Raw genomic sequence first — 25,660 nt, 5'->3', positions numbered from 1 at the left:
ATGAGCTCGGGCTGCTGTTGCTTTTCCTTCCGCGTATTTGAAACTAACAACAAAAAACATAATATCAAAATTTAGCTTTCATTCATATCATGGCCCTGATGTTCAACAAAAAAAAGTGTTCGGATAGGAAAAATCACCATCAGTACCTTTCATAGAGTAGTTGATGGTCTACCCCTGATTTGCAACTAAAAAGCTTGCAGTTGTTATATCATATCTATATTCCTTGTTTGCAAATCCAATCGTGCTCTTAACTCTTCTTTCTCCTTTTGCACTTTGAGAAAATCAGTTGATAGAAGCTTGATTTGATGTCTCAGCTTAGTTAACCCAAAACTTGAAGACATTGAAGAACCACATCATGAAACACATCCGGAGGTATTTATACGAGGAAAACACCCACACCATTAACATATTTTCCCTTCCTTCCAAGATTCTCAGTTATAATTCCAAATCCGGCATCCAGTAACACCCATACAGAATCTGGTGTAGTACCCTCAGGTGCTTCTTGTTTAGCTTTTCCTTAACCTCATCCTTCTTTTCTTCATCTTATTCTTTTGTAGTTGTTGCAACCAAATTTTTTGCACCCCATGAATGGAAAAGTATGCGAGAACGACCACTTACACAAAAGAATAAACAACCATGATTAACCTAATGTACTGGTGTGGTACCCGCAAAGTCTCTTCGATGGTCAAGTTATTATAAAAATCTTATAACTCAAGCATTAGGCAAGAGAGCAAAGTATGCATCATGAAAGCATTACCCTAAATGAACCCTTGATGGGTTATTTATACTAATCGTGAGGGGGTCATTTTAGGATATAAAATCCATATTCAACTGGGAGAAACTCAAAGGATATGTAAATAAGATATTGCTTCTTTTAGGATTGTGATTACTTGCAGTGCATACTAATACCTAGATTGTATAAATCTCTAAGAATATAGGAAACCAATCCGAACCCCAATTGGATCAGGTTTCCATGTCTTGTGGAACAAGCATGGTCGATCTTAGCTTACCATTTCGGAGCCCAACAGGGTATGGTGGCACAGTTTTTCTGTTTAGATGGCTTAATCCGATTCGGAGTTGTTAAGTCCATAATCAGATTTCTGAGGCATGGGCACTCCGATCCGCCTCACTCCTACTTAGAAAATTTCATGAGCCCTTCAAATTCCCCTAAATATGCTTCAGAAAGGGTGTTCCCGTTGATGATGAATAGTAAAGATGTCTGTAAGTGTAAATCAGAATTGCCATTCCGAATTCTTTTACATTTGTTAATTCTATTCCGTTACCAATGTAAGGTAGTGGAGACGTTGTGGATTCAAGTGTGTGACCTTGAAAGTCATGTCTTTAAGATAATGATGATGATGGGCCGATGGAAATCCTTCAGCCAACACCACACCGGTGATTAGGAATTCACGGTTGTTTGTTCTTCTTTGTAGGTGGCCAGTCAAGCAGTTGTCTTATGACCGTGGTGCTTGAATTTGGTTCCAACACTATATGTATATAGACAACCTGAGTTTGATACCTATAATACTATTGCTACACTAGTGTGAGTTTAATAATAGTGACAATCATACTTTAGAACCTACTAAATATAAGTATCACACTCATGAATTTTATATTGGTATTGCACTAAAATTTTTCGATCCAATGTAGGATTGTGATTCCTTTATAGCTCAATATATATATTTTTGCAATTTAAGCTCAACATATTGGTGTCACGCTCATCTTTCTTTGTCTACTACGATATTGCCCTTCTTTTATCATTTGCTTAAACATAATGGTTGAAGTTGCTATTAAAGTTGTCCATGAAGAAGCTCTATAGCGGCGTACCCAACCAAATTTTATTTTATTTTATTTTATTTTTTATGTTATAGCATTAATTAAGAAAAACAAAATAAAGATAAAGGAGTAAAAAATAAATTGAGAAAAAGCCCAGGGTGTTTGTGGAAATAAATAAATGAAAGGAGTTGCAGAGAGGATAATAACCGATTCACCCTCCAGCATTCACAATTCCGAGACGATCGAGTCGAGCAAGAGCAACCGAACAGAACCCAAACGTCGTCGTATCCTGGAGCTGGATAAAGCTTTAGCAAGATCGCAAGTGCAGCGACAAAATTCGAACAGTCCATAGAAAGAAGGAAGGAAGAAGAAGAAGATGATGACGCCAGTGTGCCCATTCGCGAAAGCCGGTCGGCCATCAGAGCCAAGCAAGAAAGAGACCTCAGCTGACACCGCTACAATTCCCCCAAAATGCCCCTTGGGTTACGATTCTCAGACCTTCAAGCTTGGCCCTCTCAGCTGTATGATTTGCCACGCTCTTATGTTCGACTCTGCCAAATGCGTCCCTTGTTCTCACTCCTTCTGCCAGTAAGTCGGATGAGTTTCTTTGAATTTTTGTCGTGTTTTGTATTGGTTTTTTTTTATTTTTCAATTTAATCACTTGTTTCTATCGAATTGGGTTGGTTCCTTTGAATTTTGAATCATGCTTTTTGTATTGGGTTTCTTTTGTTTTTCAATTTAATTACTTGTTTCATCGAATTGGATTGGTTCCTTTGAACATTTCAACATACTTTTGTCTTGGGTTCCTTTTGCTTTTCAATTTAATTACTTGTTTTATTGGATTGGGTTTGGTTCCTATTAATTGTGTAGATTTTGTTTTAATTTATTCTATTTTAATTTCCTGTTTTGTTTCAATTGCGTTGTTGTTTTAGAGCTTGTATATCAAGTTTCAAGGACTGTCCTTTGTGTGGAGCTGACATTGAGAAGATTGAAGCCGACTCCAATCTTCAGGGTTTGGTGGATCGCTTCATTGAAGGCCATGCCAGAATCAAGAGGTCTCATAATGCAGAGGATAATCAGGATTCAACAAATGACAGTAACAAGAATGAGGATAAGAATAACAAGAGAGTTATATACGAAGACGTGTCTTTGGAGAGAGGGGCTTTCTTGGTGCAACAGGCCATGAGGGTGAGTTTGTATCGCCTGTGGTTTGATTTCTTGGTGTTGCATTTTCTTTCTTGCTTTGCCGTGTTCACTTGTTGGTGCTGTTATATCTTGTCTAATGTGCAGGCATTCCGAGCCAAGAATATAGAAAGTGCCAAATCTAGACTTAGTCTTTGTGCAGAAGACATCAGAGGTCAGTTAGAAACGATGGGTAACACATCAGAGTTGTGTTCTCAGCTTGGAGCGGTTCTTGGGATGCTTGGCGACTGCTGGTTTGTCCTCTCTCTCCACACTCTTTATGTATCCGCACAATGAATGTTTGTAAGCAACTAAGCATGTATTATGTGTATGATAGCATTTTTTAGCTTGACATGTTTTATGTTTGCTGGATAACAGTATGGCAAGAGAACATTGTTATAGGGCCATTTTATGAATCAGACTTATTTACCTAATGGTATGCATTTAGATAGTTAACACAATCATGTTAGCGAAAGATGGTGTATGTTAGCCTATACCTGAATAGTTCATCTGTAATGTTGTTGGTAAGCACATAACCTTTATCCAATCTATTGGTTCTGAAGCATACCAAGGTGATGGAGAAAGCCTTACAGGATTAGAATTTGAACCTAGAGTGCTTATGGACTGTGAGTTTTCATAGTTTTACTTTTCAAACTGTTTCTCTAGGTCAAAATTTTTCCTATTTCTCTCTTCGCCTCACCACCAAAAAACTTCTGTGTTCATATATCTGTCTATGTTGTAATGAACCACAAATATTGGTTTCATCAAATTTGGCCATCCAACACTTGTATAAAGTTTTGTTCATGGAATATAGATACTAGCTACCTCATATCATCAATATTGGATGGAATATAAACTTTATACGTCTAGTTGTATAATTTGATTTATAGAACACAAGTGGTCATTCGTTTTACTGATTACCTGTCACATAAAGATGAAGACACAATGCGATTCATTCTCTTACAGGAGATTTTGAAAATTCAGTGCAAGATAATATTTAGATTATCTGAGTCTTCTCAAGAAATTCACGTATCTGAGAGATCACCTTATAAAATTCTCATCTTCCTGTCCCTCATGCTTTTTTTTTCTTCATCTTAACTTGATTTTTTAGTATTGATCCTTAGATAATACATAGTGAAAGACCACTGAACCCTCTTTTCCTTGATTCTAGTTGCTGTAATGGGTAACTTGGATTTTTTTTTTTTTTTTTTTTTTGAATATATAGTTTATTGAAAAAGGAAGAATACAAGTTAAGTAAAGGTGGGAACTATGCTAATAATACAATTTTAAAGAAAACTCAACACATCATGAAAGAACTTGGTCCTAAACAACACTCCTTCAATTGATGATGAGGCGAAATACCAGAATAGAGGAAACATTTATTTTTTTATTTTTGAATTCTTCTTTGGTTGGGTAGGAAAAAAGTTGAAGAACTAAATTTAAAAACTGGTCTTGGTTTGGATAGTAGTGTATGCATGCAACTAAAGATGGTGGTGTATGCATACTAAAGATGGTGGTTGGTGTTTGACAGTGTCAGCTTTTTGAGAGCAAGTTTAGTGGCTGGAATTTGGCAAGTTAATGACAGCTGATAGATTGCAGTGCGAAAATGTGTAATGGATCCAAAGGTTTGTTGGTGGTTCGCTTCTATGGATTGGTGATGATTTAGTGGTATGGTGATGGCAGACCAAAATAGGTTAAGGATGCTAATACTCAATGAGACAAAAACAAGAGAAAAAGAGAGATGAAGTGTTAGGGTTGACGTCGGTGTCTAAATTCTTAATGGATACGCCAAAGGCTCAAACTTTACTACAGCAAGCCCGTGTAAAATCCCATAATAATAAACTTTGTGGATACCCTGATAAAATATATAACATATAATTAAACCCCTACATTATTGTGTGTACATGTAGAGAGTAATCAATCTCTATAAGTTTGCACCTATGCATAAACTACACATAACTGCTTTTTTTTTTTTTTTTTTATCCTCCCATCAGTTGGGAGAAAAATGAATTTATTGTTGGAATACCATGCATGGTTGTCACTAAATTGAAGCTATGGACTGATGACATTGTGGATGTTCAACTCTGCATGCACTGTAAGAAATGATCAGACTGTCAATTAAGATTTGCCTATTTGAGGATAACTAGATTGTTCGTAAGAAGTCGGAGATGAGTTTTGATTCATACCATCTGTGTTTTAAGAATATCTTTAACATTGAGAAAACTGCTTAATGTATTTTCTGCATATGTAGACTCTAGACTGTTACTGTATTCATGGCATAATTTGACTATGATCCCTGATTTTTTTTTTCTTTTACTCGAGTGGATCTCTAATTCATCTTTTTTTTTTTTTTTTTTTTGTGCAGTCGGGCTGCAGGAGACGCTGTTTCTGCAGTCAGTTACTTTGAAGAGAGTGTTGAGTTTCTTTCAAAACTGCCAAGAAATGATTGGGAGGTTATTACATCCAAACCCTTACCGTAATATCAACATTATGTCCTACCCGTGCTTTTCCCTGATATGGTTATTTTTCCTTTTTTAATTTTGTAGATAATGCATACACTCTCTATTTCACTTAATAAAATTGGAGATCTCAAATATTATGACGGAGACCTCAAATCTGCACGATCTTACTACTTCCAGTCGTTGAATGTTCGACGTGATGCTGTCAAGCATGATCCAAATGTTCCATCCCAGGTCAGCAACTATCTTTTGCTTGTCGTCATTAGGTTTCTTTTGTGACTTACAGTATCAATACAAATGCTATACACTTTTTATTAATGTCATTTAAATGCACTTGGGAATGTATTGATACTACTTTAGCTCATTGGATGTGTATCTGTTTGGTTGCTATTATCTGGAATACTAGTATAGGTCACTGGAGTATCTTAATGGATTGATTTTCTGGGTCTGGTCAATTCAGTTGGTTTGTATATTCATATTTAAGCACATTAATTGTTTGGGAAGACTTTTATATCTAGCTTGTGAGGGTGAATTATTTGATGTAGTAGAGTCTTTTTGAGCAAATATTTTTGCTTCAATACTATAACGGCCCTGAACCTAAAATGAAACTTTTGTTGGTAGGAACACCTGTTTATGCAAAATATTTGCATCTATACAAATAAATTTGGTTGGAGCATTATGGGATTTCCTTACTATGTTGAAATTATGCAAATTTCAGCCATCCATGTAGATGGGGTGGGGGTAGAAACCATAAACACAGGATCTAAATATTCCTGTGTTGCAAAGGTGTATTGATTAATATGGTCCATTAGTTAATGTGGTCCTGCTGGGAGAGTAATAAGTGAGACCAACGTGTGTAGGGATTTTTTTTCTGTTTTGCGGCTTGTGCCTGCTCGGTTTATGTATATATGATATTAGTACAAAGGTGCATTGGTTAGTGGTAGAAAATTTGTGTTTTCACATCATGGTTGGAAATTACCAATTTTTTAAGTCTAAGGGAGAGCAGGGATAAGAGAAAGATAAGATCATCTTGATTTCTTCTTGTTTATTTGTTTAGTTTTATGGAAAAAGAAAGGTGTTAAGATTAGAGTCCGATATCTGATTTTCTAAGTCTGCATCACAATATATTAAGTTCAAAGCCTTTTTACCCATTAAACTATTGCAGTTGGTTCTGACTGAGTTGAATGCTGTAACTTTAACTTAAATTTCATTGATTTTTGGCAAATTTGACCTCCTATATTCTTATGTCATCCAATATGAATACATGTTTGGCTGAATTTGGCCACAATACAAAAGAAGATGTTGAGAATAGCAAGTCATACACCGGACATTCTAAGCTTTGTATTACCTCTATCCTTTTGCCCATTGGCAATTGGTTTTGAGTTGAATACTCTTAAGTTTAACAAAAGGCCAATGGAAGAACTTCAACAAACTGACTTTTATTTCAAATGTCGTTGTTAGACCTTCCCAAATGTTAACCTCTAACTCTTTCTTCTCTAACTTTCTTAACCCTCTTGTTTCTAATGAAGGTAAAAACAAAGATACCAACGATGGAACCTTGTGTAGTTATAAATTGTGCCCCTCGTCAATTACTGAAATACATTTACTATTAAGAATGGTTAAATGTTTTTATTTAATACCAAATGCACTGTGGTTCCTGACTTTGGCTTTGCATATTTATTCTTGCAATTACAGATTCTGGATCTAGCTGTTTCATTTGCAAAAGTTGCAGATGTTGACAGGAATCTAGGGGACGAGGATGTGGCAGTTGATGAATTTGAAGAAGGCATAAAATTGTTGGAATCTTTGACATTAAAATCCGAAGAGAGTGCCCTTGAGCAACGGGTAAGATTTTCCCCTGCTTGACTTCATTGAGTAAATAGTTTGGATCCTGAAGAATTGATTTAACATTTTGTTTCCAATGCAGCGGCTTTCAGTGATGGAGTTCCTTAAAAGTCAAGTTGCGGAGAAGCAAACATCTGACGTCAGTTCTGCCCCTGAAGAAAGAACCGCAGAGATCTAGTAAAATAAGTTCGCTTTGCTTCAATATCCTAATGAGCTTTGGTTAGGTAAGCAATAAAGTTCCGTTAGCACAGTCAATCTGAGGGAGATTGATTGCTGCGGTGGCTATTGTTCCGTACTACTTCACTGATTGATGCCTCCATAGACGTACCACTCAGTTGTATTGTATATAAAAGAGTCATCTACTATATAATGAGCCAGAGCACTGTTTTTCCGATACTTCTCATTCCGACCTTCCCTTTATCTGTGCATTATTGTTGCTTTGTCCTCCTAAAATCCCACTTTGGCACTACATTGTATTCATGTTTAGACTTCACCTCCCTTTACTTACCCGCTATGGTTTCGGAAGATTTTCGGAAGATTGTTGTAACTCTCTATAAATTCAACAAATAAGAGAATCTCCATGTATTGTGTATTCTGTTTAATAGCAAGGGAGGATTCGAACTTTGGTTAAGTCAACCCCTAACACGTAATAGTTTATGTGTGCAAACCTTATTATGGTCATCGTGATCGGTCCTCCCTCAAATGGTAGGTAATTGCATTCCGCTAAGAAACTTTGATTTCATTTGTATAATGTTGATTAATGCTTCCTAAAGTCATAAGATTGGTTTACAAAGTTGATGCAGTTAAAGCCGGTAATGGTGCTTGCACTTGCAAGGCTCTTCTGCACTTTTTCTTGGTGGGTAAACTCGTTCGTCAAATAACAAACACAAAAAATAGAATACCAAGAAAGAAAGAAAGAAAGAAAGAAAAAAGGTGGGATATATACAAATATTTTAATTGAGATACTTAAAGGTGGAAAATTGGAATTAATGGGAAAAAGAGAGAGAATAAAGGAAACAAGAAAAAGAACAGAAAATGGTGCACATGAAAAGAGTCATTGTTTACTTGCAATATAAGTTTACTAGAAAAAAAAAAAAACTGGAAAAAAAAATTACCCAAATAGAAAAACAAAAAGAGTTGGAATCTGCAGTTGAAATGATATTTTTGTATGGCTTCTCCTTTATAAGAAGAAGTAATACAAAATATAAGGGTAATTGGCTAAATGTTCTAAGAATAATTTTTTTATTGTCATATTGATTAAACGCTCTGATAGACTAATTATATCGCTTTTATAAATTTGTTATGTTTTTCTTTTCAGATTGGTTAGTTCAGCACTCGAATTTTATAGAATCATTAGAATAATCAATTTTCTTAAATACAGTACCCATGTTCCTGTTGACTAAATGATTGCATCGTGAGGAATTCACATTCTATCAAGGAAGAGTGGAGAAAGTAGGTTGATACTTTATCTTTTGTATTTTATTTTTTTATTGTATGCCAAAAAATCTAAGTTAGAAATGTGCCAATCGACAGGTTTGACACTGTCTTTCTCGGTCAATTGGCATAAGTTTTATATTTTAGTTCATGATATTTGAACTTGAGAGCTAAAACCTAAAATACAAGCTCTAGTTCTTATATACATTCAAGAAAAGCAGGCGTGTTAAGGATGAGATATAAAACCAACAAAAATTTTGATGAAAGTAGGTGTCAGTTGAAGAAATCTGCAATTGACACCGTGAAAAGTATAACAAGTTGGTCGGTGACCCAATTTTAATGAAATTAGATCTCAAGTTTAAACTTACTAGACAGAGATAAGTAAGTTAAAAATACACTAGGTTTGAATTTGGATGGTCCAACTTTAACATGATGATAACTTACCCAAACAAATACACACATATGTTTATATGTCTTGGACAAGAACATCGACATACATCAGGCGGATTTAATGTTACTTTAATAACCTAATAATTGAGAAGTAAATTATGGATGTTTGCATTTCACTGAAAATTATGAATGCTTATGATACATATGTATTGAGAACCACAAAAGCATCAAAGATGCTTTGCTCATGGCTCAAGCTTCTTGATGAGTCAATTAAAAAGCTTTCCCTTCACACTGAGCCTACAAAATGTATAACTTCATATATAAGCAAAACTTTCAAAACAATACAAAATTACAATATTGGTCTGTAAATTTTGCTAAACCAATTCACTTAACTGATCAGAAGAAGAAGCACTCTCAGTCACAGACTCAGCTGCTTCCATGGCTAATGCCTTAATTCTACTCCTACCTTTTCTCTCTCTACCTTGCTTCCTCCTCTCTCTCTGTGGAGCCACTACTACTACTACTTCAACTCAGAATCCCAAGGTAACTTTGAATTATAGGTTCGTGTCCAAACTGTCTTCTGGTTAATCTTGTTCTCTGTTTGGTTGCTGAGAAAATGGATACGGACGGTGTTATGTTTGAATATTCTAAATTAAATTCTTTCATATGTCATTGGTAATTTGGCAGCATCATGTGGTCTATATGGGAAGTTCATTCTCAAATGGAAATGGAAGAGATAATGGAGCTGATGAATCAGCTTACTTGCAAATGTTGTCATCCATTATTCCAAGGTTATGATCACCATAATCATGATGAGCATCATAATCACCATCATAAACTTGATGAATTTTGTGATTAATTCTTCATCAATTAATCTAATTTTTCTGCACAATTAGTCATTAATTAATATATTATATCATGTTTCTGTTTCTGCCAGCCATGAGATTGAAAGAATTTCTGTAATACACAAGTATAATCATGCTTTTAGAGGATTCTCTGCCATGCTTACAGAAACTGAAGCTTCCACTTTATCAGGTATTTAGTTCCCCTTGTAATTCTCTACTATTTCATTAGATAATATAATATATATATATATATATATATGTGTGTGTGTGTGTGTGTGTGTATTTACTTTGTACACCTTCAAATTAGGATCCCAGATCCCTCTTTGGTTGTTTATTTATATTATTAGTTTACTAATGAATCCATCAAGGAAGAGAGAGAGAGAGAGAGAGAGAGAGAGAGAGAGAGAGAATGCATGGTTAACCAGGTAATTTCAGGCATGTAGATGCAGCCACCCTCCCTCCCTCGTCCCTCCCTGCCACAGTATATAGAGCAACTCGTCACTGGTTCTGGTATCAACTATAAAGAATGATTATATCATGGGCCCGTACTAATTAATTAAAAGGGAGTTTTAACGAAAAGCTCGGTATTGTTCACTTTAACGAAAAACTATATTTTTATATAAAAAAGTCAATTATGGTATTATTCACTTTATCCTTTATTTTGTCTTTATCGTTAAAACTCAAAATTTTCAAACTCTTTTCATTAGTTTTCCTTACCAATTACCAGTCATGCATCATAACAAAGAAAATAAAAAGGAATAATAGAAAAGAAGAAGCAGTTGCAGAAATACAGCTAGTTTTTTATTAAAAAAAAATTATAAAAAGCTTTGATTTATCTCACTGAATTTTATATAGAACAAATACAATAGACGGATCCAAGATCTCCATAACACATGTTGGATGAGTTGTATACAGTCATGTATATTATATATATAATATACATTTTTTATACAGTCATGTATAATTATTATTATTATTATTATTCAATTCTTTATTATTATTATTATTATTATTGGATGAGTTGTGCATATTAAAAAAAAAATTATTATTATTATTATTATTATTCAATTCTTTATTATTATGTGTTGTATACAGTCATGTATATTATATATATATATATATATATATGTATGTATATGTGTGTGTGTGTGTATATATATATATATTTCACTAGCAATTTAATAGGAGATACGTACAATCGATGATAAAAAAATGTTTTTTTGGTCACTTATTGATATGATTACTCATTTTTAGATTTGATATTAAGTTGAAGAACAAATAAATGTTCTTCTAATGTTTTAATCAAGACCTTTGATATCAAATTTAAAAATCAATAACTATATATCCATAAATCAATAGGTGAACAAAAGAGCTGGACTTGTTAATGAAATTCTATCCCATTGTAAAGCTTATCCACCTCTCCTTGGTAATATCGTTTGTTAAAAAATATAGGGGTTTTTTGAAATGGGTCCAAAGTAACTAAAAATTGGACCTATTTCAGAAGTCAAAAGTCACTAAAAATTGGACCTATTTCAAAAGGTAGTCTATAAAATTGGATCTATTTCAAATTTTTCCAAAAAATTATATATATATATATATATTTTTTTTTTTTCCGAAATATTTGAAGATGGGGTTGTTGGGATATATGTTGTTTGATTTGGGCTTAATTATGTTGGAGCTCCCTCAGTAGTAGCTACTGGTGTTCATAGGTATTGCTGCCCAATAACAACCTAGACTAGTTTTTCTTTCTTTTGGGCCTATGCCTCGGAGGTTGAGGAAACGAGATGAGTGAAAAATTTTCTTCACATATTTCTTTTATTTGGATTTAACTAATTGAAAATTTTAGTTAAATTTCAACCGTTTCATATGAAAAATTGTGCGGGTGAGCAAAATATTGAGATGACACCTTAAAATCTCGACATCGTCATCATTTATGTGTTACTAAAAGCTTCTATTTCTTTTATAATTCGAATAAACTTATTGTCGAATCAGCTTTAAAAACATTTCACTAGCTATCTAAAAAGTTATTTGAGGAATAATATTTGGCTATTGAAGAATGAGTAGGAATTCTCAATAAAATATCTTTGTGGTTGATTCACAAAACTCCTTGCTTATTATCGAACTGGTTTAAGGTTATATGACATATCAAAATAAAAAATAAATTAAACCTAGGTCATTTAGTAAATTAACTACAATAAATATATAGACAACCCATTTAGTCAATCAACTATATTATTATGGAATGGAGATGTTTTAACATTGCAACATTTGCTATAGTTTAGTACGTATCTCCCATTTGTAAGTGTAATGTCTTAAGTTTAACTCCAGTAAATGTACATATTGAAAATCTGAAAAAAAAAAGTGTAAACCATTCTGCAACATGCAGGCAATGATGATATTGTTTCCATCTTCTCCGACTCAATACTCCAACTACATACAACACGTTCTTGGGATTTCTTGGAGTCGGAATCTGTCAGGGCATCGAAGAATAAGTATCTGCGACCATCAAGTGATGTTATAATTGGGATGATAGACACAGGTAACTCCTCATTCTTCTGCTCTAGTTTCTTTGCCAGTGATAATTTTTATCTTGTTTCTCTTTTTTCTCTTTCTATGGTACAATGTGTATATGAAGGTCCAAATAAAAAGGTAAAGCAAAAAAAACTGAGAACATGTAAACAGAAATAGGATCCTCAGCTGATCTTTGTTCGTATGCGTTTAAAGATTAATTAATTCGGGTTTGGTTTAGTATTTAGGATTTGTATTGGAAAAATGAATAAATATGCTTATAAAACGACGTTGTTTATGGATAAGAAGAACTTGGGAACAACTGATGTTCTTGTTTTCCATAAGCTAACAAAAAGTTAAAACAACGGCTACTTCACAGACTACATGGTCAAATTCCAAATCCCTATATGTTATGATGATAATCCTATTTGTGTATCGCGTACTTTATAAGATAAGTTTTTCTATAGCAACTCCATTTCTGTAGAATAATTTTGAAAGTTTAATGTGTTGATTAAGGTATATGGCCTGAGTCTCCGAGTTTAAGTGATGAGGGAATCGGTGCAGTCCCTTCAAGATGGAAAGGAGTCTGTATGGAAGGCTCTGACTTCAAGAAATCTAATTGTAATAGGTGATTATATTGTTTCACATTCTATCTAAACACTGCATTTATGGTGTTAATCGCTATTTCACCTGGCTTATAATGAGAAAAATAAAAAGAGAAAGAAAGGGATTCAAATGAATGTTTTGGAGATTATTTAAAAGTTGATGTGTAAGATACAACATCTTGATTTCATTACATTTTTTTGTTACAGAAAGTTGATAGGTGCAAGATACTATAATGTTTCGCTGACAACAAACGGTAACCAGAGCCATTTAGCCACTACAAATGGCTCACCAAGAGATTCTGTTGGCCATGGAACTCACACTACATCCATAGCAGCTGGTGTGCAAGTTCCCAATGCTAGTTATTATGGCTTAGCACAAGGTATAGCAAGGGGAGGCTCACCGTCAGCTAGGATAGCGTGTTACAAGGCATGCTCGGATGTTGGTTGCTCTGGTGCCACCATATTGAAGGCTATTGATGATGCAGTTAGAGATGGAGTAGACGTAATATCTATTTCCATTGGGATGAGCTCACTGTTTCAGCCTGACTACTTAAATGACCCCATAGCCATCGGAGCATTTCATGCTGAGCAAATGGGAGTGATGGTAATTTGCTCTGCAGGAAATGATGGTCCCGATCCTTACACTATTGTAAACACAGCACCGTGGATCTTCACCATTGCAGCTTCTAACATTGATAGGGATTTCCAATCTAATATCGTTCTTGGAAATGGGAGAACATTCACAGTAAGACGTTTAATGAAGTCCTGCAGTTAGTATTTCGGTATCTTGCTTATACAAAAGTTTCTCATATCTAGGTTCTAATAGGGTTCAGCCATCAATTTCTCCAATCTCACTCACGCGAAGACATATCCTCTTGTATTTGGAAAAGATGCCACCGGCATTTACACGCCTGTATCTGAAGCAAGGTGATCATAATTCATCATCCTCCGGCCTCTTTTCCTTTTGGAATTCATATTCATGTGATAATTCTTTTAGCATTTGGATAAAATCTTTGGTTTTGCAATTAACTGCAGAAATTGCTATCCAGGATCATTGGATCAAAAGAAAGTGGTTGGCAAAATAGTTGTTTGTGTTGATGATGACCCGGCTGTTTCACGGAGAATAAAGAAATTAGTTGTTGCTGATACTAAAGCCAAAGGGTTGATTTTGATTGATGAAGCTGAGAAAGTTGTACCTTTCGATTCCGGCATTTTCCCATTTACAGAAGTTGGCAATACTGCAGGGTTTCAGATTCTCGAGTACATAAATTCTACCGAGTAAGCATTTATGTAAACTATTTATGCTGAGAAATTTATGCGTGTTTTTGTTGTCCATAATACTCGATCTATATAATTCCTTGCATGGTTGAATACATGGGATCATTTTTACGAACTCTCAGTATTTCGGTTATTACATGTTCTTGTCGTGTGCTACTTTGTTCGATATTATATGCTGCTGAATATCTGATATATTCCGGTCAGACCTATGTGATAAGGTGATTCCTTGCTAAAGGATATGGCCATTGAATCTGAGCTTCTATTACAACAATTTTCATACGCATCAGTTATGATTACAATTTTTATGTTGGCCGCAATGAATTTTGTATGCCTTAACAACAGAAACCCAACAGCAAGGATTCTTCCAACAGTTGTAGTTCCACGGTATAGACCTGCACCGGCTGTTGCATTTTTTTCATCGAGGGGTCCTGCAGAGCTTACAGAAAACATTCTGAAGGTTATTTTCTTTAGCTAGCACCTCTTTGTTTTTTTTGAAATTCACCTGCATCGTAACATTAGATATGTCCGTATGTATTTAATTTGATGTGCATTCCAAATTTTACATTTCTCCAAACATTTATAAAGTTGGAAAACCATGATTTAGTTGGATGCGCACTAAACCTTCCAACTCTGAAGCAAGTGTGCAGACCTGATGAAATCGGATAATAAAGGCTTTACATGCCAGGTCGATCTCATTGTCACAAATCAGTCAGCACCCACAAAAAATGTGCTTACCCGTACATTTACCAAGTTTCGGTAATGTACCAGTTGTTTGCAAAACTAACTGTGTTTACTTTTCGTGTTTCTTTATGTGCTATTCAGCCTGATATAATGGCTCCAGGAGTGGCCATTTTAGCTGCCATAGCTCCCAAGAATGAAAAAGGGGCAGTCCCAAATGGGAAGAAGCCATCAAAATTTTCCATAAAATCCGGGACATCAATGGCTTGTCCACACGTAACAGGGGCTGCTGCATTCATCAAGTCAGTGCATCGTCGATGGACTACTTCCATGATCAAATCAGCCCTTATGACCACAGGTATTCTATTGACATTTCGACATCTTGTGCAGCCATTCTATGTTAAGATATTGTGTTCATCAATCTTTTCATTTGACTTCAATGCAAAATATTTAGGAAGATACTTACAGCATGAGAATTACATGATTTCCTTACCTGGATTATACTTGTTTGAGCTTATTTTCACTTGAAAGTACCGGCACATAGGAGATACTTATATCGACATCTTTTCTTGTTTCAGCAACCATTTACAACAACATGAAAAAGCCTTTGACAAACAGCTCTAACCACTTTGCAAATCCACACGAGGTGGGGGTCGGAGAAATAAACCCACTTAAAGCTCTTAACCCGGGACTAGTCTTCGAAACCACAACAGAAAACTATCTCGAATTCCTTTGCTATTACGGCTACCCAGAGAAGAACATAAGATTTATGTCAAACACAAAGTTCAACTGCCCTAAAATCTCCACTGAAGAACTCATCTCTAACATCAACTACCCCTCCATCTCCATTAGTAAGCTCAGCCGGCGCCAACCTGCAAAGGCTATTGAAAGAACCGTGACCAATGTTGGAGCCCGGAATTCTACGTACATTGCAAAGGTGCAGGCTCCGGTAGGATTAACAGTCAAGGTACTTCCGGAGAAGTTGGTTTTTTCTGAGGGTGTGAGGAGAGTGTCTTTCCAAGTGTCATTTTATGGCAAGAAGGCTACTAGCGGCTACAATTTTGGGTCCATAATATGGTTTAATGGTCAACATTCAGTTCGTACTGTGTTTAGTGTGAATGTTGAGTAACGTCGGAAGGTGAAGGTGTTAACTGATTGGAGTGATTAAAAGATAGAAGAGATCTTTCATGTGAGGATGGGAAAATGTGAAAGAAGAGGAAGCCAAAAGTACGATTGACATCTTTATATTATCACAAACCCGTCCTCAATATGCCTAGAGAAAAAAAGCTGGTACGACGTGAAGGCTAAGGCTCGTCAGTGTCGCATAGCACGAATGGACAAAGGCAATGTTTCAGCCATTTTGATCTAATTTACGAATCCCCTAAACCTTTCGCCATCTCCTTGTCTCTGTCTCAGTCATTCTTTTTATCCACTGTGCCATCCGGCTGCTATTTGACAAATGTATTTTTTACTGTGATTGTATTTCCTTCTCTATTTGGACAATGAATACTACCTATTTATTAATATGTTATAATTAAATTTGGTAATGACAAGGTTTCGTAGCCTTGATTGTTGTTTCACGTAATCCACAGCCCGAAAAAGAATGTGTAATCTCTCATTTTTGAGCGGCAAGGCCAGCCTTGAGCTTCTTAACGGTCTCATTTATTCCGGTGGTAAACACAGACACCAGCACAGAAACTGTTGTGTATATTTGCATTTCCGAATGCTAAAATAGCGTAGGCTGGTAAATCAGCTACCGGGTTAAACTGATAATGGACTAGTCCCTTGGGGAAACACACATACACATGCCTCCAACTCCAAGCTTTAGTGTATATAGAACGTTCTTCGTGTTTAACAGGGAAGCAATAGCAGAGAACCAATAACAGGGAACAAAAGTTCAGCGGAGCAAGGGTGGGTGTGAGGTGGATTTACTCCACCGTTAGGAGGACATTTAAGCACAGCGTGTGACACGCTATGTTCGTTAAGCGCAAGCAATTCAGTCAAAGCAGTTTTTGTTACGTTCAAGGTTTTAGGAACATCGTCAAATACTCCCCAGAATCCAGTGTAAGTGAAAATGGAGGTATAACCGTTAGTTATTTGGCTGGAGAGTCGGAGAGGTTGCCAAGATGATCACATGCTAGAACCCTTTTGGAGGTTGCCAAGATGATCACATGCTAGAACCCTTTTGGAGGTTGTCAAGATGATCACATGATCACATGCTAGAACCCTTTTGGAGGTTGCCAAGATGATCACATGCTAGAACCCTTTTGGAGGTTGTCAAGATGATCACATGCTAGAACCCTTTTGGAGGTTGCCAAGGCCAGTACAAATATGATCAGCAACTGAACAAATCTCGATTGGCTCAAAACGTTCCTAAAAACAGCTACGATTCTCAATAGCAGCAAACGCAGCCACCGCATGCTCTGCCACGTATGACACGCCCCGACCCCGATATTCCCTGAATACTAGGATAGACACGTGCTGGCCGACACCCGAGGGTGGCGAAAGCCATTTATTGAGTGTAAATACTGAAAACAAAGGATAAATAGGACGTATAAATATAAATGACTAATGAATATGCAAATAAGGACCGTGTTCAGAGCACACCTCTAATCTAGAACACTAAAAGAAAATAATATAAAATTGAATGAAACGAAGGAGTGGGTCCTACACCGAGAGGACTCGAAGATGCTGATGCAGAAGTGCCTGGACGTCGGGATTGTATGCCTCAATTCTAAGTCCTGAAGGGGGGCGCAAAACAAACATGAGTGGACCAAGTTGATACATATATAATAAAACAGTTATCAACATACTAACCCCTAGGTTTTATGAAAACACATATATATAATGATAAACATAGGTTTTCCGAAACCTAGCACGTCGTGCAATGTCTCAAATCATAATTTGCATAAATAATAAACACTAGTGAATGTCCGATAACTCTTCAGGCCCCATGCCGGCTTCCCGTCTCTGAGCTGACAGTCAGAGGAAAATACACTTCAGGCCCCATACCGGCTCCCCGTCTCTGAGCAGACAGTCAGAGGAAAACACACTCCAGGCCCTATGCCAACACCAAACCGTCGTCCGGGACGGACCGAATCTATCCCTACTTCCTGTAGCGGAAAGGACCACTAGGTAAGTACAAAACCAAAGAACATACATATATTGAAAATCAACTTCATAGTATAAAGTCATGTATCATCTATACTATAAAGAGGTGTTCTAAACATGTTCTAAATATCATATCGTCATCCATCAGATATTCTATAAGAACATGAGTTATAGTAAAAATAGTAATAATTCAAACTAGTTTCAGTAAGCATGTTATCTCGTAAAACGTTTCATAAAACATAATCATCAAATCATGCTTTTCATGTATGCATTTCTACTATCAAAACATGCATTTTTAGAAGGGGTCCACTCACAGTACTTTGCCGTCGAAAAGCCACGCCATCTAGCGAAGAAGGAAACGCCACAGATAATCGCCCCTAAGCACATAAAGGGTACACTTAGTCAAACTCTACTCAAACAATTGAATTTGGGGAAACGGACATCGGAAACGGGTTCAGAACGTCGAAATTAGCCTAGGAGGGGTCCCGCACGAAAACTCAAAAAAATCAACGATCAAAGTCAACGTTGACCGTTGTTCGGTCAAAGTCAAAGTCAACGCTGACCGTTGACCAGGTCCGGGTTCGGGTCAATAGGTCAAACGGATTTGGGTTTGGATCCGGATTGGGTTAAAGGTTTGGACTTGGGTTGGATCCGGGTTTGGGCCTAAGGGTTTGGGTCTAATGGGTTTAGGGTTAACGGGCCGAAGGCCCTAAAGGAAACGGCCCAAAGGCCTTTAAATTAACAAAACAAAAATAAAAATAAGAAAAAATGTTGGGTTGGGCTGCTCAGGGTTTTGGACTTGGCAGGAACAGCCCGAAGGCCTGGGTGGTTTCTTGGGCTGGGTTTCACGCCGGAGAAGAAGGCTGGAAAACAGCCTGGAAGCCACGGGTGTTCGCCGGAAACTGGGTAAGATTCAAATGAGTATAACTTCTTCAATATTCAATGAAATTGGGTGAAACAAAAAGGAAAGTTGTAGTACTCAACGAGACGAAGAGATTGATACCTTGCACGCTGGCCAACTCACCGTGGTTTGGCCGGAAATTGCCTCGAAAGGGGCGCTGCTCGTCGGAAAACTAGGGAAATGTCTCCGAGGTGGTTTCTTCATGGTTTGACGTCCAAAACACAACCACGGGGTTAGAAAAGAGCTATAGGTGTGGGCATGGGTGTGTGTGTGTGTGTGTTCTTGTCGGAGAAAAGAGCACCGAGAGGGGGGGATGGAGAAATCACAGAGTAAGAAAGAGATGAGAGAAGAGAGACTTTTCAGAAAAAAAAAATAAAAGAAAAGGGAAAGGGAAAGAAACCGGGGGACAAAACAGGGGGTGGGCCCCTTGGGCTCACCAATTAAGACTCAAAAACAATTTTAAAAAGGAAAGTATCCCCCAAACTTAGTGAAAATACAAAAACACCCATTTTCTTACGTAAATCCCGGGACGGGTTGTTACAACGTAGCAGAATCTTGGTACAAAACGAAAAACACAAGCGGGATTCGGATCCAACTTAAGGGAACCAAATCAGAAGTGGGATTCCTAACCAACTCAACGAAATCAAGAATGTAGGGTTTCAGACCAACTCAACTGAACCACTCCTAGAGTGTGTATGGTTGCCCAATGCGGATGAATCAGACAAAACCATAGGCATACAACTATTAGCGTGGTCCCTCAATCCAGATTAAACAAGCAAGACCATTTCCTATAACAGTAGTTAGTGAATCCCCAATGCGGATTAACCAAGCAGAGTCACCTTTGAATATGTATGGTTCCCCAATATGGATTAACGAGGTAGAACCATACCCAATACGGATTAAACAGGCAGGGCCATAGAATACATGTAATAGTTTAGTTCCCTAGTGCGAATTAACCATGAAGGACCATCCATGTACTACACTGCTACATGGTGCATTCTCATTATCGCACATCAAACATGTACAACAACTTGTCATAGACCACAATTATAGACACATACACTATCAATTCCACATGACAAGCGATTATCTATCAGGGCAAACCCTAGTTCGTCTTTGGGCTGATTGAAAAGCCACAAGCTGTCTTGCATATGAGCTGATGCCCCTAACTAGAATACAAGACATAATGCCAAATTAACTAAGGCTTTATACTAATTATAGTTTAAGCTTCAATAAACCTAGCTAGTACTACTAACAAGAAACGACAATCATTACAATAAAACCCGGAATCATCGCTACTGATCTTTAGCTGGAGGAGTTTGATTCAGAACAAAAACTGAAATGGCGGGGCTTTCCCACTCCATTGTTAAGAAACATGATCACATTCATCCTTAACATGCAAGGGAGTTTGACCTGTAATACATAGATTGCATGTTTTTTTCGTATAAAAGAGAGAATTCTGCAAGGACGGCTAATGCCTCCCGCCATAACCGAGCTCACTATCCCTATTTATTGCAACAAAGCTTTCTTCTGCCTCTCCCATGTCTGTTTTCGCAACCACAAATTCTACCTCCGCAACAGTTAGGCAAGCCTTCAACCTCTTGATCTCAATATCCAAAGCATCCACATTATTTCTCAGCTCCGTTACATGTCGTTCCCTTTCCACAAACTTCTTCATACCCAAAGCAGACTGAACATGAGGCTCCAACCAAGCCAAGTCAAATTTGAAGGTTCCGAGCTCCTCCCATAAAAGCTGAAGCTGCTCCTCACACGGATCCTCGATCATATCCTTACCCTTTGTAGTCTTCAAAAAGTGCAGGAGTCTACCCAAAGCTGTGAATGCCCATTCAGTAAACACACGACTTCTCTTCCTTTGGCACTCGATCAATGAAGGATGCAACAAACAGGCTTCCTCTAGAAATGGAACATAATCTTTGTCTATTTTCCCTAAACCCCGGAAATCCATGAGCTCACCAAGTGGGGTGGAGCGTGCTATCTTATGTTCCTTGACCATGGGAGATTCAACAGGGCTATCGTTAGGCTCTGGGCAATATTGTTCAGAGCTTGGTTCTTCCTGGAAAGCAAGCATTTGATAAGAACTGGATGTCGTAAGTGCTTTTGAAGAGATTGGAGCTTGCAACGAATCAGCATTTGTTTGCTTTTGTTCAGAACTTGGTGAATCCAGAAAAGCAAGCACCTGTAGAAATTGCGCAGCTTCCACATTTGAATGTCCTTGCCTTTCATTTTCGTTCTCTGAGGGTTTTATAGGTGTAAAAAACCAAGTTTCATGGACTTCAGAAGCACTCGTGTAGTCTACCTGACTTATAGCAACCTCGGCTTCCAGAACACATGCATCATTCACAAGAAACCCTTCGGTGCAATCAAAAAGCTCACTTAGAGGCATGAATGATGTGAAGCCCCAGTCACTTTTACTTGCGCTGAACACATGTTTAGTTTCTGTACAATCAAACAACGGCGGATTACAGAACATTACCATCATAGAAAGATTGCTACTGCAACCGACGCCATAACATAAAGCTGACAGACAATTGTTCGGTACGGAGTCTTGTGAAAAATGAAAAATAAAAACTGCATAGAATGCAATCAAGGATTGAGTGACAGAAACACCAACAAGTGCATAGACAAGATGAAGAGTGTGGAGTGTACATAAATTACCAAATGTTATGGACTTATCACTGTCAAGTTGATTGACGACGGTCAAGGTGAATTGGGCATATCTGCTCCACCCAGATGACAATGTTGCAGCATCTGCGACATTCAAATATATCGACAGGTCGTTCTTTCCGGGATTTCCACTGCTTCCCTTTGGATATACAACGATCTGCCTGAGATAAACAACAAAAAAAATACATTTAGGCTAAATGATTTAGCATCTTCTCAAGTAAAATTTTCATATTATTATTACATGCATCTATCTGAAAGCGAACATGATGGCCTTGCTACTTTTGGTTGTCATATCTGGTTTAGTATATCTTCTTGTTCAGTAATTTCTAGATTAAACTTTGACATGTGGTTGATCTTCGTTGTAATTTATTTATTTATTTATTTTTTTTTGGTCAAACCGAAAAATAGGGAAATAAGAAACTGAAGAAGTCATTGATTCATTCAGAGGAGAAACTAAAACATACGTACCATTTAAAATCACCGACCGCGAAACCCTCAGAGTAATGCTTCTGGGGTCTCAACCTTGAGAATTTTTCAATCTTCCATGTGAAGGTTACAGATACAAGCTCCCCAACTTGCTTTTTCTCCATTTTATTATGCAACTCAAGAGCAACAAACTAAACAAGAAAACACCAACTTATCACACAACCGAAACTTGTTCTTTATATTATCTATATATACTAAAACCGGTACCCCTCTTTTTTTGCCGTTATTTCAACTTTGCCACGGTTGCTTTGCTGTCAAACGGAGAGCAGAATGGTGACGCGTGGATCTTCACCGCTTCTTCCCCTCTGCCTCCTCGCCTCATCTGGCAAAACATCGTCCACTTTAGCTCTGTTGCTCACAGTTAACAGAACAAATATTCGAAACCTCAAACCAATAAATCGGAGAAAACCTAAAACCCTCAAATCAACAAAGCGAATTTCTACACTTAATCGAACTTCGAAACCGTCTTCAAATTTCAGTCTAAAAAGAGAAACACAGAGAGGCGGAGGAGAGAGAGCGCTTTCCGACGGCGATCGATCGGCAATGAGCTGCTCTGTTGATAAGTTGTTCTAAGTTAGAGGCAAACATTGATACATTGAGGAATATTGATCAAGGATGTTGAGGAGGCGGAGGAACAAGAAGTTTGATTATTTTAACTCTTTAAATGTTTAATCAAATTCCAATTGAGGAAAGTAGTTTAATTTTTTAAATTGTCAGATTGAAAATCTGAAGGTTGTCTGTAATCTTTGAATTTCGCAGGACTCCGTTTGAAGCATCACCAGGAACTAGAAAATTTAAAACTTGCAACACAGCCGTTAAAGACATTTAAAGTATTTCAGTTTGGCTATTGGCCAATATGTTCGGCGTTTTATGGCGAGAGGTGGTTGGTTTCTGCTTCTAATTATGTTAGCACGAGGTATAGGAGTGATCGCTGCTACAGTTGGTGGACCTCAACAAGAGGTATTTACTCGCAGGGCGACATTTTTGTTCAGTTGCATTTAGATTTAGAGTCAGAATAACCGTTATTTGATTAACATAGTTTGCCTAATATTGTTTGTATGAGTTGCTGGGATAAAGATTTCCCATGAATGTTGCATTATATATGCATTATCGGGCATGTTTCATACATAATGTTGATGTACTTTTGGACTTTCCTTTATTGATTTTATAATTAATCAAAATGCAGCATATCCAGGAGCTTATTCGTTGTCTGCAATTTGGACTCTGGTGGCTGGCTCTTGGTGTAGCATCATCTATTGGTCTTTGAATGAGAGCTTTGGCATGTGCTCGGGATTGGATTTGGGTCCTCGCCGGATCCCCTCTCTAGGAATTTTAGGGATCAACAAACACAGATAGTTGATAAAAAATAAAAAATCGTGCGGTCATAGTTTTTTTTCTTTTTATATTTTCACGCAAAACAATGTTGTTTTACTTTTAAAAATATAAAAAGCATTTAATTGGGACTGCACGATTTTTTATCAACGGTCCGTGTTCGTTGATCCCCAGCAAGGGGATCCGGCGAGGATCCAAATCCCTCGAGATCTAATACTTTTCATTTTTTTTTTTTCAAGAATGATACTTGATGAATGGCAGATTTATCATGTGAGTGTCAGAAGTTTCATCTTGAATCTGAACAGGTTTTTATCAATTGTTATTTTCAAAGGTTGATTTTTGGTTGATTTTTATGATCATAAAACTGTCATGTCATATTACTATTGTCAATGTTATGCAAGGACTAAAGTTTGTAGAAGGTTGTTGATCCATCTTTGTTGCCACCAAAATAATGTATGTAAAAAGTTGCTGATTAACGATAATAGGTAGCTTGCAAATTTTTTTTAATGTATCTTATTAAATGGATTTGAGAGCTGCGATATTACTTAATTATTTTAACAATTTACATTGGCAGCTTTTATTTTTTCACATTTTAACTGAGAAACATGTATATCATAAAAAGTAAAAGAAATTCTAAAGTGACGATCGAAGAATTTAAAAGTGCTAATTAGTGTATGTGTGCAAATATAACCGTAAACAAGAATACGAATTCATAATTGAACCCTTAATTTGGTTTACATGTGGATAAAATTTTTTGCATATTTTATATACTTTAAAAACTCGCTGTAACGTGCGAGTACTTATACTAGTATATATAATATGAACTAGTTGTGGTGGTTGTCAAGATATTCAAAGTGTTATATTCAAATGGGTAGGATGCTCTCCTCAGCTTTTAGTAAAAAAAATTAAATAAAATGTAAACGTCATGTTAAGATGGACTTTATTGGACAAGGATCCTCTTTGTGGGGATTGACGGATTAATGAATTATGTTCATTTATCGTAAATTGTGCGATCATTTTTCGTTAAATATTATTTATATTTAGTTTTAAATTAAAATTTTAAAATGATTTCTAACCGTACAATATAAGATAAACATATACAATTGATTGATTTTCTGAATTTCCACAATGAGGATCCTATTCCTATTTTACGTTGTATTTTTTTGTTTAGCAAGAGACGGAGGTATATGGAGGCCTGGCGCTGTTGGTTAAACTCAATTTTTAAATGGAGCAAAAGGTTATGGCGTGCTGTTCCGGAATTGCAAACCCTACCACCCAGCTAAGATCCCAATGATTGCTCTGCTTTGGTGGGTAAGGACTATTTCAATGCTAACAGGATGACCAATGTGAGACCTATACAAAATCATATCCCTATCATCAAATGGATACCTCCGGCGATACAGATGCTCATACTAAACTTAGATGGAGACAAGGCTGATCCTGGTTTTGTTAGTCGAGATGCAACCAGGGCCGGCCCAGGCCCAGGTCCAGTGCGGGTAGGTCGACGGTCTGGGGCCTAAAATAATTAGGGCACCAAAATTATTAGGGTGATATATTTGTATATATTTTCATAAGAGTATAAATTTATAAAATTTGGTTCAATGATGAAGAAGTTTAACTAGAACTGGTGGTTTTGTCATTTGAAATTAATAAGGAGGTCTTGGGTTCAAAACATGATGTGTGTTTATTTGTTTTTCAATTTTTACAAATTTCATTTCATAAGATTATAAATATATAAAATTTGGCTAAATGACCAAGAAGTTTAATTAGAATCAATGGTTTTTGTTGTTTAAAATTAACGAGGTCCTAAGTAAAATGCTAAGTGCATGTTTTTTCTTTTCAATTTTTACGAATTTTTGTTTAGTTGTTAATTTATTTAATAGCTAGTAGCTATGTGGGTTGTTATTTTTAAACATTTGTTTCTAATCTTCCACAAAGAGTAATGCGTTGACCAAATTTTTAAACCAAATTGCAAATCATATAACGTGTCATCAAAAAGTTTAATTTAGTACCAATTTATTACTTATACATATCAATTAAAGACTCAAAAATATCATTATTTTTTTAGTCCCATATTGACAAGGTTAGTAAATAAGAAAAAAACACATCACGATTTATACAAAAACACTTTAAAAGTTCAGATGG

At 36.5% G+C, this 25,660-nt stretch overlaps 3 protein-coding genes across 3 annotated transcripts; 2 read left to right on the top strand and 1 right to left on the bottom strand.

The window, feature by feature from the left end:
* The first annotated feature begins 2,106 nt into the window (after positions 1 to 2,106).
* On the top strand, positions 2,107 to 7,854 carry LOC125478283 (protein NCA1). The gene is made up of 7 exons (XM_048586357.1): positions 2,107 to 2,364; positions 2,709 to 2,964; positions 3,067 to 3,212; positions 5,324 to 5,411; positions 5,505 to 5,651; positions 7,113 to 7,262; positions 7,345 to 7,854. The coding sequence occupies exons 1-7, from the start codon at positions 2,153 to 2,155 to the stop codon at positions 7,438 to 7,440; spliced, it is 1,095 nt and encodes a 364-aa protein (XP_048442314.1). The 5' UTR covers positions 2,107 to 2,152; the 3' UTR covers positions 7,441 to 7,854.
* Positions 7,855 to 9,422: 1,568 nt separating this feature from the next.
* Positions 9,423 to 16,524, top strand: LOC125478289 (CO(2)-response secreted protease-like). Its single transcript, XM_048586382.1, has 11 exons — positions 9,423 to 9,629; positions 9,774 to 9,877; positions 10,024 to 10,121; positions 12,318 to 12,470; positions 12,956 to 13,067; positions 13,252 to 13,789; positions 13,871 to 13,971; positions 14,080 to 14,322; positions 14,665 to 14,779; positions 15,145 to 15,358; positions 15,579 to 16,524. Exons 1-11 carry the CDS (start codon positions 9,525 to 9,527, stop codon positions 16,127 to 16,129), a joined length of 2,334 nt encoding a protein of 777 aa, XP_048442339.1. The 5' UTR covers positions 9,423 to 9,524; the 3' UTR covers positions 16,130 to 16,524.
* Positions 16,525 to 20,036: 3,512 nt separating this feature from the next.
* On the bottom strand, positions 20,037 to 23,150 carry LOC125478308. Its single transcript, XM_048586428.1, has 3 exons — positions 22,166 to 23,150; positions 21,689 to 21,858; positions 20,037 to 21,469 (listed from the first exon to the last, which is right to left on the bottom strand). The coding sequence occupies exons 1-3, from the start codon at positions 22,285 to 22,287 to the stop codon at positions 20,484 to 20,486; spliced, it is 1,278 nt and encodes a 425-aa protein (XP_048442385.1). The 5' UTR covers positions 22,288 to 23,150; the 3' UTR covers positions 20,037 to 20,483.
* Between the last annotated feature and the right edge of the window lie 2,510 nt (positions 23,151 to 25,660).

Source organism: the organism of the source record quoted next, unplaced genomic scaffold, assembly GCF_019419815.1.
Source record: "Pyrus x bretschneideri cultivar Hongxiangsu unplaced genomic scaffold, Pyrus_bretschneideri_v1 Contig24, whole genome shotgun sequence".
NCBI lineage: Eukaryota > Viridiplantae > Streptophyta > Magnoliopsida > Rosales > Rosaceae > Pyrus > Pyrus x bretschneideri.
Note: the sequence above shows the minus strand (reverse complement) of the source record. Positions and strands in the feature narration are given on the sequence as shown.

What these genes read in the sequence shown, in the direction of transcription:
- LOC125478283 (XM_048586357.1), top strand. Translation starts at nt 2,153, where the DNA reads ATGATGACGCCAGTGTGCCCATTCGCGAAAGCCGGTCGGCCATCAGAG. An exon ending in TGCCAAGAAATGATTGGGAG is followed by an intron (nt 5,412 to 5,504) that starts GTTATTACATCC and finishes TTAATTTTGTAG; the next exon opens with ATAATGCATACACTCTCTAT. An exon ending in ATCCAAATGTTCCATCCCAG is followed by an intron (nt 5,652 to 7,112) that starts GTCAGCAACTAT and finishes TTGCAATTACAG; the next exon opens with ATTCTGGATCTAGCTGTTTC.
- LOC125478289 (XM_048586382.1), top strand. Translation starts at nt 9,525, where the DNA reads ATGGCTAATGCCTTAATTCTACTCCTACCTTTTCTCTCTCTACCTTGC. An exon ending in AAGAAATCTAATTGTAATAG is followed by an intron (nt 13,068 to 13,251) that starts GTGATTATATTG and finishes TTTTTGTTACAG; the next exon opens with AAAGTTGATAGGTGCAAGAT. An exon ending in GAAATGGGAGAACATTCACA is followed by an intron (nt 13,790 to 13,870) that starts GTAAGACGTTTA and finishes AGGTTCTAATAG; the next exon opens with GGTTCAGCCATCAATTTCTC.
- LOC125478308 (XM_048586428.1), bottom strand. Translation starts at nt 22,287, where the DNA reads ATGGAGAAAAAGCAAGTTGGGGAGCTTGTATCTGTAACCTTCACATGG. An exon ending in GCGGTCGGTGATTTTAAATG is followed by an intron (nt 21,859 to 22,165) that starts GTACGTATGTTT and finishes TGTTTATCTCAG; the next exon opens with GCAGATCGTTGTATATCCAA. An exon ending in TGATAAGTCCATAACATTTG is followed by an intron (nt 21,470 to 21,688) that starts GTAATTTATGTA and finishes TTGATTGTACAG; the next exon opens with AAACTAAACATGTGTTCAGC.